Source organism: Actinia tenebrosa, unplaced genomic scaffold (genome assembly GCF_029948245.1).
Source record: "Actinia tenebrosa isolate PJP-AT-01 unplaced genomic scaffold, QUT_ActTen_1.0 PGA_scaffold15__27_contigs__length_11533743, whole genome shotgun sequence".
NCBI lineage: Eukaryota > Metazoa > Cnidaria > Anthozoa > Actiniaria > Actiniidae > Actinia > Actinia tenebrosa.
In genome coordinates this window covers 8480697-8499099 of record NW_028292575.1, presented here as the reverse complement: position 1 = coordinate 8499099, position 18403 = coordinate 8480697, and the positions used below count along the sequence as shown (strand labels likewise).

Sequence of the window (18403 nt, the reverse complement as noted above, 5' to 3'; positions counted from 1 at the left end):
GCATAGAATACATTCATTGTGTGTGTGGAAGGTACAGTATAGGCATGAGAGAGGATTATGAATAGAATAATCGTATGTGGAAGGTGAGAAAAAAAGCAGGCTGATCAGCATGTTCACTTTTTTTTTCACTTATTAATATTAAAGATTAGTATAGGAAATAACATCATCTCAAGTACAATTCGAAATTCATAAGTACTGTACGAGTGATTTTTTGAAAGTTTTCAAAATTGAACGAGCCTCTATAAATTATATGAGAAGATTGTGTGATTTTTTTATTTATAAGACACTCAAAAAATTGAGCAACTTTATTGGAATCTACAGAATACAATTTGGAATTTAATTATACTCCTCTTGCACAATCAGAATCGAGTAATTTGGTTGAGTGTATTATAAGTACAAATATTTATTTTTCTGTACTGTAAGGTACATGCATCTTGATGTTCTTACTAATTCATCCTGGGGCTTGGGCTGAGGAAGAATAGAGTTGAATTGTTGAAAGAACCACTGAGCTCTAATACTTCTTGATATTCTGTACTCCCTTCCCATCAGAAGAAATACTTGACCAGCATTTTCCTGCAGAGCAAACGAACTTTTGGGGTCAGCCACTATAGTATCTACTGGAATAGGGGAGAGGGGGTGGAGGTCGGACGAGAAAAGTCCAACCCCCCATAAAAGGTATGTCAATTTGCTTTCAGGATCCTCTATTCCTAAAGGGAAATACTTTATGTAGGCATTTTAAAGACCTCCTAGATATAACCCATCAATTTTTTCAAGACCCGACTTTGTAGAGACAATACAATTTGAAGACTCCCCCCATTTCGCTCAGGACACCCAGACCCATACTCCCTCTTCAATACATAAGAAGGTCTCTTGTATCTATTTCAATTGTTTAATGCAAGGAGCAAGCACAACAAACAACAATAATTAAATTAAGCTTTTATCCTTGATTCAACAGTAAAACGGTATGCAGTGGCTATTCGTACAGTAACCCTACACCAACTTGCAATTTCTATTCATACGGATATTTAAATATTGTGATATTGTCTTAAACATGACAAAAATCGGTAAGCATTCCAGCGAATTCACTTCGTGGCTGAGTGGTAAGGTTTAGGGTTAGGGTTGGGATAGGCATTGTACTGTAATAAAGTAGCATTTGGTGCCAAGGGTGCCGTGTTGGAATCTGGCCTGCCATTGAATTTTTTTCTCTAAGTGAGGAGAACCACATTATTTTAGCTACATCAGAAAATAACAGCTAAATAAGATTAAGCTAGAAATAGCTGTAATAACAACAACAGACTTAAGTTGCTTAAGATTAATTCATTCGTGACTTTAGGTTCAGATAATTGAAGACTCGTCATGACTTACCTCACAACTGGCAACCTTTTCTACGTTATCTTTATCCATTTTCAGCACAAAGACACGTTATTATGTACTATTTCAAAATTTAGCCATTTTGCACTAATATATTCGATAATTCGGATCAAATATTTGACTTTTTTCACGAACACTTCCAAAAATATCCGCCGCCATGTTTGTTTCGTACTATAATTACCGCTGTACTGACATACTGCATACCGTCAAAAACCTATATCCCGGGGGGGACCCCCCAGGGTCCCCATGTCAATGACGCAGTTTAGTACTACTGGCCATGTTACGAAGAAATACATGTATTTTCTGTAAAATGCGCTGTAAAATAATTATTCCCGGATTCCATTTTATTCAGTGTCGGAAGTAAGGAGAATTTGAAGTGGAGTGGCAAGCTATTTTTTTTCCTTTGTAGATTTTGTAAGGGAGGAGAGTGTGGGTATTTTTTTCACAAAAAAAATGATGTAATACTAAACTGGCATTTTTATGGAAAGCTTATAATGGTTTTTCTGGACTGAAAGTAGTCCCTTTTGTTAATTAAGTGGAATGAAGAGAGGTGGTGAGTGGTGCAAGCAGGGGAAAAAACAATACACTTTCACACAAAGAAAAAAATTCATCATATCATAACCAAACATAAAATATATACTCGTATGCTAGATAACATCCTTAACGATAACAAACATTTTGCATACTTAATATAATATATTTTATTTATTACAGCTTATCACCCTTATGAACAAGACTAAAATAATGTTATATATATATACCTCATAAAAGAGGACTAGATAAATACAATTACTTGAGGTTTTTCAAAATATTATTTCTTGAACTCTCTACTGTTTCAAACCCTCTAAAATGAAGCACTGATTTCAAATACACCCAAAAATGAATCAATGATCAAAATCAAAGTGATCAAAAGGAATCTTATTTCCAATAGACCTCCTTGGCTCAGAAGTAATGTTTTCCCATTTCAGACCATGTGTCATTCCCGGGGGGTACTCTTGCCTGTTTAGGGTAGGGATGTGCCACTGCGCCCTCTGAACCCTGATCCTGTTCCAGAGTAAAATCACTGAAATTCATACCCTGTTCCAGAGCAAGATCGCAGAAAACCATACCCTGTTCCGGGATTGCAAAAATAAATACCCTGTTCCAGAGCGAGCAAGATTTTATATACTCTGTTCCAGAGCGAGCGAGATTTTATATACTCTGTTCCAGAGTAGAATCGCTGAAAACCATACACTGTTTGGCGGCACGTACCCGTATAGTGAATATAGTGGAGTACCCCCCCCCCCCCCCCCAGGTGTCATTTCCTAGAGTATCATTAATTTGTTTAATGCTTGAGCTCCGTTGAACATGAGAAGGCACATGAGTATTGACACAACTCAAACAAAGAATCTTATTCTCCAGGGAATGCCACGTGGTCTGAAATGGGAAATTATTACGCCCGAGCCGAGGAGGTCTATTGATTGGCTCAAGGGATGCATTATAGTATGCATTTTATGGTGTTCACAGTTCACTGTAAATTCCACATTTTAAATGAGTTAGTAGAACTTACTAGTATAATATCAAATTACCCTCATCAATTAATATAGCATGGATGGGACAAAAATAATTCATATTTCAAATTTCTTGATTAAAGTCTGCACAAAATGAATTTTAAGTTGATCCTTAAATTTTTTGTACCAATTGATAATCATTTTTCTTCTATCAGCAAGCTCATATTGACTCATTAATTTTTCACTCTCAATAACCTTTGGCAATTCTGCCCAGTTTTTGATAAATATGAAAGGAGCTTTATATTTTTTTAATATATACAAAGGAGATAAACCTCCTTCCTTCCCACAATTCCCAGGGGTCATGATATCCTCTATCACTGGAACAGATCCATAGGAGCAAGCTTCATATATTCTGTAACATTCAGTATTAATCCCTACCGGACATAAAGTGATGTCACTATTTGCGAGAGCATTATGATACTGATTTTTAGACTCAGTACTCTCTTTTGGGAGCCAGTTCTCTCTGTAATGAACATAACAAACTTGATCCAACTTGTGAACTTCAATGATCTTTCTCAAAAGCACCCTTGAAGAATTTTCATAAACAGTTCCCAGAAAATTACAGATATATTTTCGTGGCTTTTCTAATTCCACTTTGAAAGGCTTAATATTTGGAAAACTTCTGTATGTTGCTACTCCCAGGGGCCATTGGAAAAATACACTGTTGTCTCTGTTTGGAATGTCATACACCACAAATGCTAATTTTACCAATCCACCTTGACTTCTCATATACTCTTCAAACCAGCCATTATCACAATATTCGTTGCCTAGCAACACTACTGCAACGTTTTTTAAATGGTCAAAGTTCTGTAAAGAGTCCAGCCAAACTTTCGCAAAATCTATTTTGCTTTGTTCACGCCCATTTAATATCAAAACAAGGTGCTTGATTCCTTGTGGGACCTTATCAGAGATAACACCAGGGCCAGTGCGAAATTTGAACTTGAATGGCCCAACAGTCTTTTCTCCATAACTCCACATACCGCCCATTCTATCAACCAAGGGGCCTTCAAAAACATGCTGCCAAAAGTACAATCCTATTGCCGCCTTCCCCCAAACTTCCACGTCCACATCTTTATAGGGAACTGGTGGAAAAGTCCTGTTTACTGATTTTACTTGACCAAACTGGTTTTTCTCTTCGTGACCCTTTGGCCATAGTGCAAAAATGGCATAGCAAGTCCCTAAGGCGTATCCTACCAATGCTAAAGTAAGTAAAACCTTGCAATATTTCTCAAAACGCTTAGACACTTTCCGTCCGCCATTTTGAATTCTAGCCATTTGTACGCATGCTCTTCAAGAACCGCTGATCAATCTTTGAGCCTGCTTTCAGTTTTCAAAATTAATTTTCTTTTCAAATTTCGGTTCTAAATTTCTCTTCAAATTTGTGAATCTTAACACAAGTACTGAGAGAATGAAGATGCAGGTATTATTTCTAAGTCCAATAGCCTTCTATTTCTTTAAGATTCAGCAGTCTGAACGCTTCTTTTTGGTTCTATTAGGAAGAAAAACTGATCGAAGCCTCTCTTGGAGCGATCTCCAGTCGGGTCCAGGAAGTCAAAGATTCTTTACAGGCTTTCTTGGCCAAACTAGAAATGGAACAAATGAATTGGTATGAGCTAATTTTCTTTGAAATGCTCTTTTATATATATTAATATACGCTATGTATTATACGATGTCAGCCACTGTGCTCGTCTCACATTTTATACAGTCAGACAAACCTCTGTACGGACTAAATATATAATGTATTTGTTGGTGAATGTCGTATTATATATGTAAATATTTAAATGAGACTGAAAAAGGTTGCCTGGTGTACGTGTAGTGATATATATGTAGTGTTCTGAGAAGTTTTCATCCTATTACATGTACATGCAAAATAATTGGAGAAATAACAGAGTTTGGGCTGCCTGTGCTCGTCTGTCTCATTGCTGCCAATCATTTTGTCTTCATGAAAGCAGCTGAATGCTTTTGGAATACTTTAAAATGTAAATAGGCTTGTAAATTTATTCATATTAAAAATTGTGTGTTTTTTTGTTTTTTTGTTTTTTTGATTTGGCTTCAATATTTTCGTTTTGTTTTTCTATTTTATTTTAGCCATATTTACATTATTTCATGAAATGTCATGGTTAGCTTGCCAATTTGTCAGATCTCAAAAACCTCTTCTGAGTAATCCATAGATTTCTTCACTTAAAGAGATAAAGAAACACCTTTACAGACAGGTTTTTTTATCCATCTTGTTTAATTATTAATGAAGTCTTAACCTCACATTATAGATAGATGCATACCAATGCTTAAAGAAACCAAAAAATAGAATTTTAACACTGATATCTACTTTGATAAAACTTCCACATTTTCTTAAACAAGTAAATTAATTACTGTTTGGAAGTACATGTGTAATGAATCAGATATAACAGTTTTTCTCTTTTTAGGCATTTGGTAGTAAGAATATATTGGTGTACATGCGCAGGTGTAGATTATGACAAAACCTTAAAGAAGTAACACTTTAAGGTGTCTTTCAATAACAAAATAGCTTCTTAATCTTATGTATTTGTTTTGTCAAACAACAAAGTTTTCTTCTACTAACCTTTAAATTTCTTTATGTACTTACTTTACAAATGCTACAAAATGATCTTCAATTTTGACTCGTATGGAGAGAGCACACCAACACCACAATACCTTTGTGAGGTCAATTATTTGTGAGTTTGAATATTTATATCACTAGACTAGTTATATGCTGAGCAAATTATGAATTCAGCAAATAATGGTTCAGACAAACCACTAGGGGAGTCATGTAGTCATGTACTTATGTTATTTGAGGTAAATCAAAATGACTCAATCAAAACCTAGCTTTTTGTGATAGATTATTAATGACACTGTAATTATTTAAATTGTCAAGCTCATTCATCTGTACGACTTAGCACTTGACCAATTTCTTATAACTGAGATACATGTAATCTTGTCAATTTTGGATCTCATGAAGCATGAATTAAAATCATATTTTCTCTTTTTGCAAAACATGTGCTGTATTCCAATTATTTGATCTGTGAGATAGTTATTCAATGACTTAATAGATAAGCCCAGTAGTTGTTTAAAGGGCCATGATGAAATTGATGAATTTATGAACTAAAGAATAGATAATACAATGACATGGAAATATAAATCATGTTATGATCTCCAGTTCAGTAGTAAATTGAGATTATATATGTAGACACTATTTTACCACATTTGCGAATTTTCTTGCTTTCTGATTGGTCTAGAGAAGGACATACCAATATTCAATTATAATAATAATTATGTCAGCAAATCATGTGCACGCTTGAAACCTTTTAATTTATTTCAGATTTTACCCTTGTTTTCATAGTAAATTTATTTATTAATTTTCTGTGGTAAAAAAAACTATTTCCTCCTGTTTTCTGTGGTATGTCCTCCCTCGGCTACATGTTCCTTTTAAATGTTCCTTTTAAAACTAGATACAGAGTAATACTAAATGAGCAATGACTTTTGTGAATATATAGCTCTGAAATATTAATTTCGGCCGTATGAAATCCATTGTTTAGTTTTGAAGTAGATTATGCACTATATTTAAATAATCTCAAATATCTCATAATTAGCTAGATAGATTTTTTCAAAAATCCCCAAAAATGGAGGCATCCAGTATATAATTATGTGGTACGAAGCATTTTAGTGTTGAACGCTCTGCAAGGCTAAAATTATTTTCTAAACGAAATCAAATATTTCATCATAATCACGTGTTATGACGTCCGATCTCATAAAAAACTGCATCAGACATTAATTCAATCTTTATGTGACTTATGCGCAAAAAAGATTTGCAATAGGATAAAAGACGTTTATGCACTAGCGTTCCAAAAGTGGAAGGTAGCGGTCAAGCGTGAGGGGGTCGAGCCACCTTAAGTAGATACAGTATTTCCTTCTTATTGTAAGAAACACACTTTCCAAATGCAGAGCATTTTGTACTGTGAATATTGGAGTACTGTATATCACATTCATATTTGAATTGTCAATAGAACTCATTCTTAGTGCTTTTTCTATAATTTAACTTACCTTTTCTTTGTTATGATAAAAACTTTTTATCAAGTACTGACATGAAAAGTATACATTGAAATGTTCTTTATTTTCAGGCCATCAATGCTAGATAACTTTGCTCTTCTATCAGGTAAGAGGAAATATGATAAGTATACTGTAAATTCTGTATTCTGTACTGTATACGTATATTCATTTTCAACATCATGATATTCTTGATTTCGTATTTGCAGCACATTGTATAATCTTTAACACAACCAATTTTCTTTTTTTGGTATTTTTCTTAATATTTTTGAATACCATACCTAAATGCTACCAGCTAGTATTTGATAGTTTTTTTTCTGTTTGGGAGATATGGGAAATGCAAGGGGACAAAGTCTTTTGTCAACTTAAAATATACCTACATAAAACCAGACTATTCTTGGTTTTCATGTGACAGCATCAAAAAACTAAAATTCAAAGTATTCACTTGCTAAAGGGTACCAAGACAAAATGTACATGTAAGAAACATGTATTGTCGATCAAGTCAGGACTTTGACAATATTGCTAAAGTATGACTAGACATAACACAACAAACATTTGTACATGTATTGTATTGTAGGTCAAGTCAGAACTTTAACAAAACTACTAAAAGGTGACAAGACACCTCTACTAAGAGACCTTGTATTGCTTCCCATTCTGGTGCAGCAAGAAACTGACCCTGACATACAGAAAGCAACCCAAGGAAGAATACAGGCATTTAATCATGAAGTGGGTAAGGGATCTAGATATTACTCACATTATTTTTTGTTACATGAAAATAACTTAAAATCAGTTATAATTATAGCAAACTTGCTATAAGTTTAATAGACAAGATGATGCTATTCAACCGGTACTTCATACCCTTTTATTTGGTTTTGTTGAAGGTTGTTCCTCCTGTGCTTCAACAGGTTTTCTCTGGGTCCTTCAGAACGTTTTCCTCCCTCTGCAAAAACAAACTTCTACATTACAATTATTTGATCTTAGAAGATAATTCTCTAACCTCTTATATCTCCTTTTGGTTTCTTCCTTTTGCACCACAATGTATAAAATGGCTTGTTATATTACTGTATATGCTGCCATGCCTACTGTATGTTTATTTTGAGGAAAACTGCACTTCTAAGACTTTATCTTTTAGTTCCAGATTATTTACGAACAAAGTATGAACCTGAAGTCGAAGAATATGAACAGAAATTAGTTGCTGTTGCCTCAAACTTAAATCCTGATTCTGCACAGGTTAATTTAACAAAATTTTAATCAATATTATTAGGATTATTTAAATATTTATTTGATAATTATTAGTATTTAACTTTGACGTCCCCTGAAAATACAAGCTGAATTTACCCCTTTTTTGGAAGGATATGGGACTGGTATACTGTCAGTATTATATTCTGTAAGCCTTATCAAAAAGAGTACATTTTGATTCAGAAGCATCTTAGATAGCCGTGCCTTTGCATCGAAGCAAGATGAACAGTGAGCTTGCAATGATAGAGACGTGTGAATAATAATTTTCCAAGGTGTTAAAAATTTTAAGGTCTCTATCATTACAAGCTTACCATTCATCTCGCTTCAACCCAAAGGCACGGCTACCTTTCAAGATGGTGCAGAGAACTGTGAAGGGGACTAATATGTATTTTTAATTTTTCAACAGAGACAAATAACTCAGTTTAATGACATCATTGGTGGTCTAACAGACATGATTACAAATGCCAAAGAAGAATGGGAAGGTGAACAAAACTTGGGTGAGTGTGTAGTGCTGTACACAGTTATGTACAGAGACAATCAAAAATTGGATCCAGCTAATCTTGTATTATTACACTTGAATGATAATGGTAGTGAAAAGCAGAGTTTTGATCTGTTTGTTTTGTTAAGGTAAATCATGCACCGAAAGTATTAAAATGCAGAGTACTCTTTAAAGTGCTACTACGACGAAAATCGCTCAAACTTGGATTCAGCTGAAACTTCCTAAGAATACTCTTCAAAGGTCCAATAATCACTGTATGAAGTGTTTTCTCGATATTCTGGACGAAAGTATGATATTTTTACGATTATTTTTTGGAGTCTGTGACGTCATACACTCAACATCGAACATCGCTCCATACATTTCTTTGTAGTTTATGATCAAAATATCAATAGTAAAGGGAGAAAGAAATACCCAAACACCCCAAAATATAAATTATAGTCACAAGTAATGTGAAATAAGCACATTAGCCACCCTTTGGGCTTCATAGGTATAAAATAAATTAAGGATTTACATACAAAGAAATGAATGGAGCGATGTTCGATGTTGAGTGTATGACGTCACAGACTCCAAAAAATAATCGTAAAAATATCATACTTTTGTCCTGAATATCGAGAAAACACTTCATACAGTGATTATTGGACCTTTGAAGAGTGTTCTTAGGAAGTTTCAGCTGAATCCAAGTTTGAGCGATTTTCGTCGTAGTAGCACTTTAATGAAATTACCTAATTTTATTGTTCTATATAATAGCAATAATTAAATTATTCAAAACTAAAATTATTATACTACAGTGAACGGTTGTACGAAGCCTGAATAGCGCTATCTGATAAATAAATATTTTCCAGGGCCCAGTCGTTCAAAGCCCAATTAGAGCTAATCCTGGGTTAACTCTTAACAAGACCTATAGAGTTAATCCTGGTAAGCGCTAATCCAGCTTTGAACAACCCGGCCCAGTGGATAAATTTATTGCCCAATGGATAACAGCATCGAGCTATCCACTCGATTTATGAGGAGTTATCTGCCAGATAGTGCTATACAGGCTTTGTACAACCAAGCTCAGAACTGGATACTTTTGCCATTATAGTATTTGTTATTTTTGGTTTATTAATTTTCAGCTGCAAGAACAACACCAGTAGCCAACCCAGACTTAGACAACCTAGTTGCAGCCATAACGTTTGGAAAAGGTTTGTACTCATCTGTTAATTAACTGAATAAAATAAGCATGCAAGGTGATGAAACTATAATACCAGTGACCTATTAATGTATTATTTAGTTCTTGGCATATGAGCACTGGCTTCTCAGCTAATAATAATATAATATTTAGTTCTTAGCATATGAGCACTGGCTTCTCAGCTAATAATTTTTCTTTGAATGAATGATTGATTGAATGAATGAATGATTGATTGACTTATCAGGAGTAAAACCAACAAAGGCAGCTAATAGCAAATCAAAATCTAAAGGATCTCCAGGAACTTTTGCAGATCAAGGTACATTAGTTGGCCGATATTTTAATGTATTATTCAAGAGAGCATGAATAAGAAAGGGGAAAATTTCTCAATATCACGCGTGCCATGTACAGTATATACCCATTTGAGCTATTTTTAGAAACTGGTTGCAGTTTCAATTTCACCTTACCCTTCTCCCGTGCATCATCAACTCGTGCATGTATGCTCTTTCTGTTTTGCTTTTAGTGATAAAAACAATAGTTTGAAAGATTGAAAATTGAAACTGCATCTGGTTTCTAAAAATAGCCCAACCAGGAATTTACATGGTGCATGCATTTTTAAGACGTTTCCCTTTCTTATTTTATGCTCTCTTGATTATTTTATAAATTGAGGAATTTTGTAGAAAAAACTTAACAATTTTATTTAATCTTGACTTGCAATTTACCATCTGAATGACTGACATTGAAAAACTCAAGGGTTTATATTATACCAATTCAGAAAAGAATGAGCAATATTCTTAACTTTAGTAATCTTGTTATCTATAAGAAATAAAATTGATTATTAATAGTTTTCTGATTTTTCATGTTTTTTCTGTTTTTGCATTATTTGTTACTATATTTATTTTGTTAAATTTAAACATGGATTATTTAAATGAAAAAAACAGCATTGATAATGAAAATCATTAACATTTTTAGAGTTGTAGGAGTACATAGGTTGTATTATTGTGAGCCTGTTTTAATAGGATGCTTCATCAGTTGGTTGATGGTTTTATGCATCAATAATTGACAGAAAATTGAAAAATGATTAACCACTATTAAGTTTAGCTATCACTTTTCACTATCGATCAGAGGGAAAAACATCCAGTATTAGTATTATACATGTATAGTGTCCCCTACAACAGCCCCATGAACGCATACTACAACTTTGGAGATCGAGGCTAATAAGTGTTTCATGTGTTTAATATTAGGTACTTCTGGGTGGCAAGGCTCCAAGGACCAATCTGGCAAAATGTCAAGCTCTGTCAAAAATGAACTCAAAGCAGTATCTAGTCCACATCCATATGCTGCACGCCCACCAAGTAGAACAGGAAGTAGTCATTCATAAACTACATTCATTTTATATGTTTATAAAAACTCCAATGTATATAGATATTATATATATTTTAGGTTTGAAAATTAATGTCTACGTCTATACTTTACAGTAGGTAGCTAAATATAAAATTTGAAGGTTATGGTGTATGAAATAATTATTTATATTTTAATCTCTAGATAAATAAAATAATATTTCAACTCTTTTTCAATGAATGTTCTTCTTTCCCCAATGTTCTGAAATAAGTAAATTTCCAAGAAGCCTAGAAAAAATATACAAAAAATAAGTAATACTAATATTATTATTTAATAAGTTACATGTACTGCTATTTTGAGCCACCAAAACAGGTTTAATATTGTGGGCTAGTTGGGAGGAAATATGAATCTGGTATGGGATAATTAACACTGGGACCGAGGGAAACAGTATGTTTTGTGGCTCCGCCTTGGGAAACATCAGCGGTCGAGGGACCACAAAACATACTGCTTTCCCGAGGTCCCAGTAAATAAGTGCTTTATTATCATACCAAGTGTCAAAGAGAATAAAACAAAAATGAAGAAATGAATAATGATGTTTCATGAAAGAAAAAGTGTGAATGAATTTTGCAAAGGAGCGCTCAAATGTGTTTTTATATTTTTTCAATCGCGTGACTTCCGGTTTTGTTATTCCCAGTCCATAACATAATATTCCACTCCCAGAATGGTCGCCAAGAAACTGTTGAATTTCTTCACGTTCACGTGACACACTCTCGACCAATAGAAATTGAGGAAAATTGAACTTTGACACTTGGTATTTAATAATACTGTATATTTTCTTCCAACGCCATCAATATAAACCCATATTGGTGGCTACATTGCAATAAGGATCACGATTCACCTATCATGAGGTAATAATTCTAAGCCGACAATATGGGTTTATATTGGCAGCTTTCTTCCGATTAAACTTGTATGAGAATTGTGATACTATTTAATATATTCCTGTGTAAGCATTCATTGCATGAGGGATTGGTTTTTGGTTTCCATAGCATGGTGTACAGCATCGCTTTTCCCCCAGATGGGGATGGTATTCCATAAGAGGACACCACTAGACAGTAGCGTTTTTCAAGTATCCATTACCATCCTCGTTTGTTTTTACGAGGGTGGCACTTAGTGTTATAGCCCATGGCTAATGAACCTGTGGCCCTTTCCATGTTCAAATTGGACTTTAGAAGTTGATTTTTGTGGAGGGAGAAAAGCAGCAGAACCAGGAGAAAAACCCTCAAAGCACAGGAGAAAACCAACAAACAACTCTATTCACATACAATGCCAAGCCCAGTGAGACTTAAACCCAGGTCAAATCCTGTCAGGAGGTAGTGCTCTTGCCACCCGTGCCTCCATTCACACATCCTTACACCAAGGTGTAAGGGGGTGCCACCTAATCATCCACCCCCAATCCAGACATTAAGTGTGCATCAAGGATTATTTTTAATTCACTGAAACTGTACATATGTTTTTACCTTTTTTTATTACTTAAATTTATGATACAATTATATTTTGTTTTCAAGACTAACACCAGTTTTGCATTTGATGCGTACCACTGTTTTTGAAGACCACAGACTCATTTGTAAAGGTTCAGCCTTGCTTATAAGTCAGTTATTCACAGATACCATTAAAAGTCTGTGAGATTTCAGAACATTGGATTGTTAAACTTGCACATTCATTGATATTGGAGTTGACTCTTAAGCCAGGCTAAATCTGTACAAATGAGCCTGTAGTCAAAGAACACAGTGGTATTTAAAATTACTCAACAGGAAAAGGGACTATATGATCGAAGAATTGCTGGAGAGAGTACTGTAATTCATTGCTTGAATGATCTTTATTTTTTCATAAATGAATAAATATACAGTCAATGTCATTAACATTGTCCACCGGAAAAAAAAACCAATTAGACAATTGCACATTTACACATTTAGACATTTACACATTCAAGACAAAAAGAAATATCACGTGTTTCCTCAAACATTCTGTCATAAAACAAACGCTGAAATACAATTCTCCATCTTAAATCCTCACTAAATGGTCGGGGCATTCTGGATTTTCGATTCATGAGTTGAATTTAACATTTAAAGTTCAGGCTCACTTTAGTCTAAATTTTCCATGGACAACGTTAATGACATTGACTGGATGTGGGATTCAATATGTAGCAGTATGGGGTAAGTGACAATATAGGGGCCTAAATTTTTTCCAATCACTTTACCCAGCTCAGAATAACATGAGCAGGTTTATTTGAACAGACTTTGGAATTCTGCTCAATGTTAGGATTTGATTGTTACAACCATATTTGTGTTTACATAGTTTTAAATGTCTGACATCTGACACTGTGATATATGAAGGTACATTTCAGGGCTTACAATAACAGCTTGTCATCGTACAATGTCCAGCCAGAATTGCAAGTTGTCCTGTTAAATATTTTCCTTGCAGGTCATTTTGACTAATACAGTTGATTTCATAAAACAATTTTCGAAAAGTACATGGTTTAAAGAAGCAATTCCAGTAAATATTTGAATTCTAGACATAAACAAGTCACGGTTGATTGAACCAATTTCACAAAAAGTTCGCAAGTTCGGGACCAACTTGGAGAACTTGGGAACTAACTTTGGAATTAAAGTTTTGTGAATCCAACTGTAACGTTGAACCAAAAACAAGTTATGCTCAAGCTTAAACTAATTTGACCGGCTTTATCTTAAGCCCTGAAATTTAGAAAATATCGTCATGCACATTAGATTGCATACATATATATGTGAAAAACTTTGTAAGAAATTGCATGAATTTGAACAAATTAGTAAGCTCCTCAAACTGTAGACGTACAAAACTTTACACTGATTTGTACAATTTTGTTAGTTATGTAACAGTTTCATGGATATATGATATGCACTCTAGTTATTATCCTTAGCCTTTAGGAAATTGATGTTGTAGTTGTGGGTGAGCTAATGGTATGGGATGGAGAGGAGTCTTCTAATATCGTAGCAGATCGTCCTTTACCTGTTGTTAGTAATGTCAGTCCAGCCCCTAGAGCTGCAGCATGTACAGATTTAAGCGCTGGGTGAACATGAAGGAATGAGTTTAAGACTGGACACACCAACAACACATGTATTTTAGGTCCAAATGAGCAAAGAATAACACCTGATCCAGCAATCATGTTCATAGAACAAGAAAAAACTTGGAGCACAGGGCCTTGGATAAATGTCCATCCTGGATAGAATATCAACAACGTCACCGTGAACACACTCATGGCATATGCTAGATGCTTTGCTTCTCTAAATTTCTGAAGCTGTGAAATCCTTTTTGTTTTATAAGCATACACTGTTGTTAAAAATGCCAAAACTGAAAGAAATATGACACTAAAAAAACGAAGAATTATTCCTTTAACTGAGTTGTCTGACTTACAAGCAAGGTATACAATGTCTCTAGAGATTACAGTCTTGCCAGAATGCATTTCTCCAAATACAATCCATAGTACTGACATAAAAGTTGGGAAGAGGACTGCAAAAACTCCAAGTATATAGTAATGCCACATTGGCCTTCGAGAATTCTCTGTAAATGTTGGTATGTTATTTTGTGCTGATGCTGTAACATTTAACTCTTTTTTCTCTCTAAGGAAGCGTTGGATGAAGATCAGCTTGAGTAAGAAAGTCACTATTCCAGATGTGTACACAAGATAGAAAGACACTGTCAAGAAGTGACATCGAGTGTCTGAAGGCTTTGAAAGCAATACAAAGTTAAAAACAAAAGTTTGAAGAATTACTATCAAAAGTACAACATTCAGAACACCTCCTGTTTCTGTGATTATAGGTGTCTTGTAGTTCTTTATTACTAAGCCAAGGATTAATAGAATCAATATAATGCACAGACAATTGGCTATAATCAATCCAATTCCCCATGGATCGCTCCATTTAATGTATTGTGGAAGAACTTCAATACATGTTGTATGGTTATTAGCATGAATAAATCCTTTGGGACAGTCCTTACATCTGTCGGAGTTGACGGCATCAGAAAAAGTATCCCCTGAACATGGCATACATTCCCATATGCATTGTATAGTAGGACTTTTGTAAGTTCCTTTTTTGCATATGCTACCGCAAGAAGAATGTGGTTTTTGGTGATTATGCCACTGTATGTCTTTGTCTTTTGCTATTCTCAATTCGTCAGCATCCCACTCACCAATCTTTACAACCTCAAAATTGCCATTATTCACCTGAAGATTAATAATGTCATAACGAGCCTGTTTTTGTAATTGAGAAAAATTAAACTTGCCAGTTAATCCCAGAAATGATGTACTCCAAAGAGCACTGACCAACTTCTTAGGAGTGAATGAATCCCTTGTGTTCTCACAATCTAAATGTGAGCACCTCATGAAAGAATTCAGAGCATGTGCAACGGCATATACAGCATCCCTAACATAAGGGGATATTGGATTATGCAGTTTCTCCAAATACAGGTCTTTAGATATGCTTTGATTTCCACTGCAAATAGGAATATTCTTGGTTGGATCTCCCTTGCGTGAGCAATTAAATTCCAAAATAAAAAATTCATCCAACCATAAATTCTCTTGAGACTTCAATATTGCAAAATTCCTTAGATGATTTTCCAATGCATCATACTTTATTTCCCTAAATTCAATTCCAATCGTCCCTTGAATTATAGGAATAAATTGTTTCTGTCGAATATAGGCTGAATCTGACCATCCATCACTAGCTATCCATGTTTTCTCTGTCATATTCTGAGCAAGACATTCCTGGAACACTTTTACTGCTTGAGCAGACAGGCTGTACAGAACAATTATCTCAACATATTTCATTGACTTTAACTTTTTCACCATTTCCTTTATCTGCACAGCTGAATCATGAACCGGGAATAATTCGATCGCTGCAAGACAAATCTTTTTTTCCTTTGCAGCATCAACGAAGGAATCGAGGCCACTCCTTCCGTAAACATCGTCTGTGCCAACGAGCGCAACACACGTCCATTTGTAGTGATTCACTATGTCCACCATAGCTTTTGACTGAAACTCATCCGAGGGAACGGTCCGAAAAAATGTCGAAAATCGCTCCCTGTCCGAGAGCTCTGAGCTGGTAGCTGCATAGCTAATCTGGGCAGTGTCTGTAAGCTGCAGGACGTTGGCTATGTGAACTGAAACTCGAGAATCCTCACCACCAAGAATAGCAATCACAGGCGAACGAGTTTTGCTTACTACAGTCGAACCAATGAAGCAACCGTTCACAGCTGACTTATAACGTTCATCAAACATTAATGTATTAGTATATGAAAACTGAGCAGCTGAAGCGATTGCTGCTTGTTCATGGCTACAAGTGTCCTGAATATCGTAGCCTAGCGTTATGTTCGGCAGGAAGGAAGAGTTGTTGTTGATCTCTTCGATGGCGAGTTTCATTGCTTCTGACCACACAAGACTTCCAGGGCGAAGCTCTGAGCAATTGCCGTTCTGTTGTTGTAAATGAATGGGAAATAAACCTCCAATAATGAAATCTCCTTTCCCGTACTGACCATTTTGTAGATTAGACTCCTGAATCTTTAGGGAAAAAACAAGGAATGCTAAGAAAATCGAAAATTGGCGAAGAAGATGAATTCCTGAAACCGTACCATCGCTAGCTGACATTCTGATTTCCGTTTCGGATTTTTTTTTTCTTAGGAAATAAGTATCAACAAAAATTAAGAAACATTTAAGCGACTTTTCGTGGTTTTATCATCCTTTTGCGTATCACCCTTTCGGTTATTAAAACGTTGGCTCGGAAGTGTTTGACGTCGAACTTAAACTACACCACAGGGCACCCAAACCTACAAAAACGACAAATCTGACGTCTCGCAGTTTAAAACGTGAGTCATATATCATGGATAAAGAAAAAAATACACAAATTCTATAGGTTTTTTACCATTCTTTATCCGTTCAACTATTCTGGAATATTAAATATTCTATAATTTTGGGTAAATATTTGGTTCAGTTTTTCCCTGTATATTCAATAAGTTTCTATTTATGTCATTGCTTGACGTCATACTGAAAGACCGTATCAGTCATAGGAAGTCAAGCACGTAACTGTCAACAAAGGATGTGTTTTTCTCTCCCTTGCCACGAGGGTTTTCTCCGGGTTCTCCGGTTTCCTCGGCCTCTAAAAATCAATATGTGAGTTGAGTGTTGTATGTTGTAAATATAGAACAGGATATAGAATGTAGTTGTAGTGCGTGTGGGGGAACCTCACAGAAGAGCCCCGTACACGGGAGTGATGGTTGTAAAATATGTTTACACTTAATTTTTAATACAAGCTTTGTTTCATTTCAGCATTGATAGAAAAAATTGTTGAACTTTAAAACTTCTGCTCTATACTCAGTGCTGGGATCTATAAATCAGAGGACGCCTAACTCATGCAAATAAGGGACGGGCCATTTTATATTTGTCGTTAGGTGGGGGGAGGGGGGGGGGTAGAATGTCGGGCAAGATCAACATTTTCGGGGGCGTTAATTACGGCCTCTTTCTTGTCAATGATGCTTAAAAGTACAGTGGAACCCCGTTAATAAGGACACCGTTGGGACGGACAAAACTGTCCTTATTAACGGGGTGTCCCTATTAACCGAGGTCCAAAAAAAAAAACAGCTGAAAACACATTTTTAACCATTTATTTTTACTGCACTGTAAAGCTTGAACTACAGTGTTCAATATAACAGCCTAAACTAGAACAAAAAGTGCATTACTGTACAAGAACTACATTTGCATTTACTGCACTGTATTGTACAATTTCATTTTGAGTTGAGTTCTGGAAAATAACAATGCAATGGTATTGTGAGCTTTATTTCATTATGCTGTAATAGGAAACTCTACTGCAATGATCAGTGTGTGGTCCTCCGATACGCAAAAACTGACAATATAATCCGTATTCAGCTCATTATATCAATAAACAAATACAGTAAAGACGTCTTCAAATTTCAAGTGTCCTTAATGCGGGGTTGATTTTGTATGGAAACTGTCATTCAGTTCCTAGAAATGTGTCCTTTGTACTTATTAACGGGTGTCCTTATAAAGCGGGTTAATTTAACAGAAAATGTATGGAGCTTTCGTTGGGACTTTGAAACCTGTCCTTAATAGCGAGGTGTCCTTATTAAGCGGGGTTC

General features: G+C 35.1%; 4 protein-coding genes across 6 annotated transcripts in view; 1 reads left to right on the top strand and 3 right to left on the bottom strand.

Moving 5' to 3' along the window:
• LOC116306931 (KICSTOR complex protein SZT2) overlaps positions 1-1529 on the bottom strand; it is a 66246-nt gene extending 64717 nt beyond the window's left edge. For all 3 annotated transcript variants that reach the window (XM_089030566.1, XM_089030564.1, XM_089030565.1), the window contains exons 1-2: positions 1366-1529; positions 448-573 (exon numbers count right to left, since the gene is read on the bottom strand). In XM_089030566.1, the coding sequence (XP_088886692.1) occupies positions 448-573; positions 1366-1404 (165 nt within the window). In that variant the 5' untranslated portion in view covers positions 1405-1529. The remainder of the gene's footprint in view (positions 1-447; positions 574-1365) is intronic.
• A 1124-nt stretch (positions 1530-2653) lies between these two features.
• On the bottom strand, positions 2654-4252 carry LOC116306927 (ribitol-5-phosphate xylosyltransferase 1-like). The gene has a single exon (XM_031717068.2). It carries the CDS (start codon positions 4194-4196, stop codon positions 2979-2981), a length of 1218 nt encoding a protein of 405 aa, XP_031572928.1. The 5' UTR covers positions 4197-4252; the 3' UTR covers positions 2654-2978.
• Positions 4252-11456, top strand: LOC116306928 (mediator of RNA polymerase II transcription subunit 8-A). Its single transcript, XM_031717069.2, has 9 exons — positions 4252-4341; positions 4418-4527; positions 7055-7089; positions 7558-7710; positions 8113-8210; positions 8626-8716; positions 9831-9899; positions 10131-10202; positions 11128-11456. Exons 1-9 carry the CDS (start codon positions 4330-4332, stop codon positions 11262-11264), a joined length of 777 nt encoding a protein of 258 aa, XP_031572929.1. The 5' UTR covers positions 4252-4329; the 3' UTR covers positions 11265-11456.
• A 1276-nt stretch (positions 11457-12732) lies between these two features.
• On the bottom strand, positions 12733-17108 carry LOC116306926 (extracellular calcium-sensing receptor-like). Its single transcript, XM_031717067.2, has one exon. The coding sequence runs from the start codon at positions 16896-16898 to the stop codon at positions 14181-14183; it is 2718 nt and encodes a 905-aa protein (XP_031572927.1). The 5' UTR covers positions 16899-17108; the 3' UTR covers positions 12733-14180.
• Positions 17109-18403: the final 1295 nt, after the last annotated feature.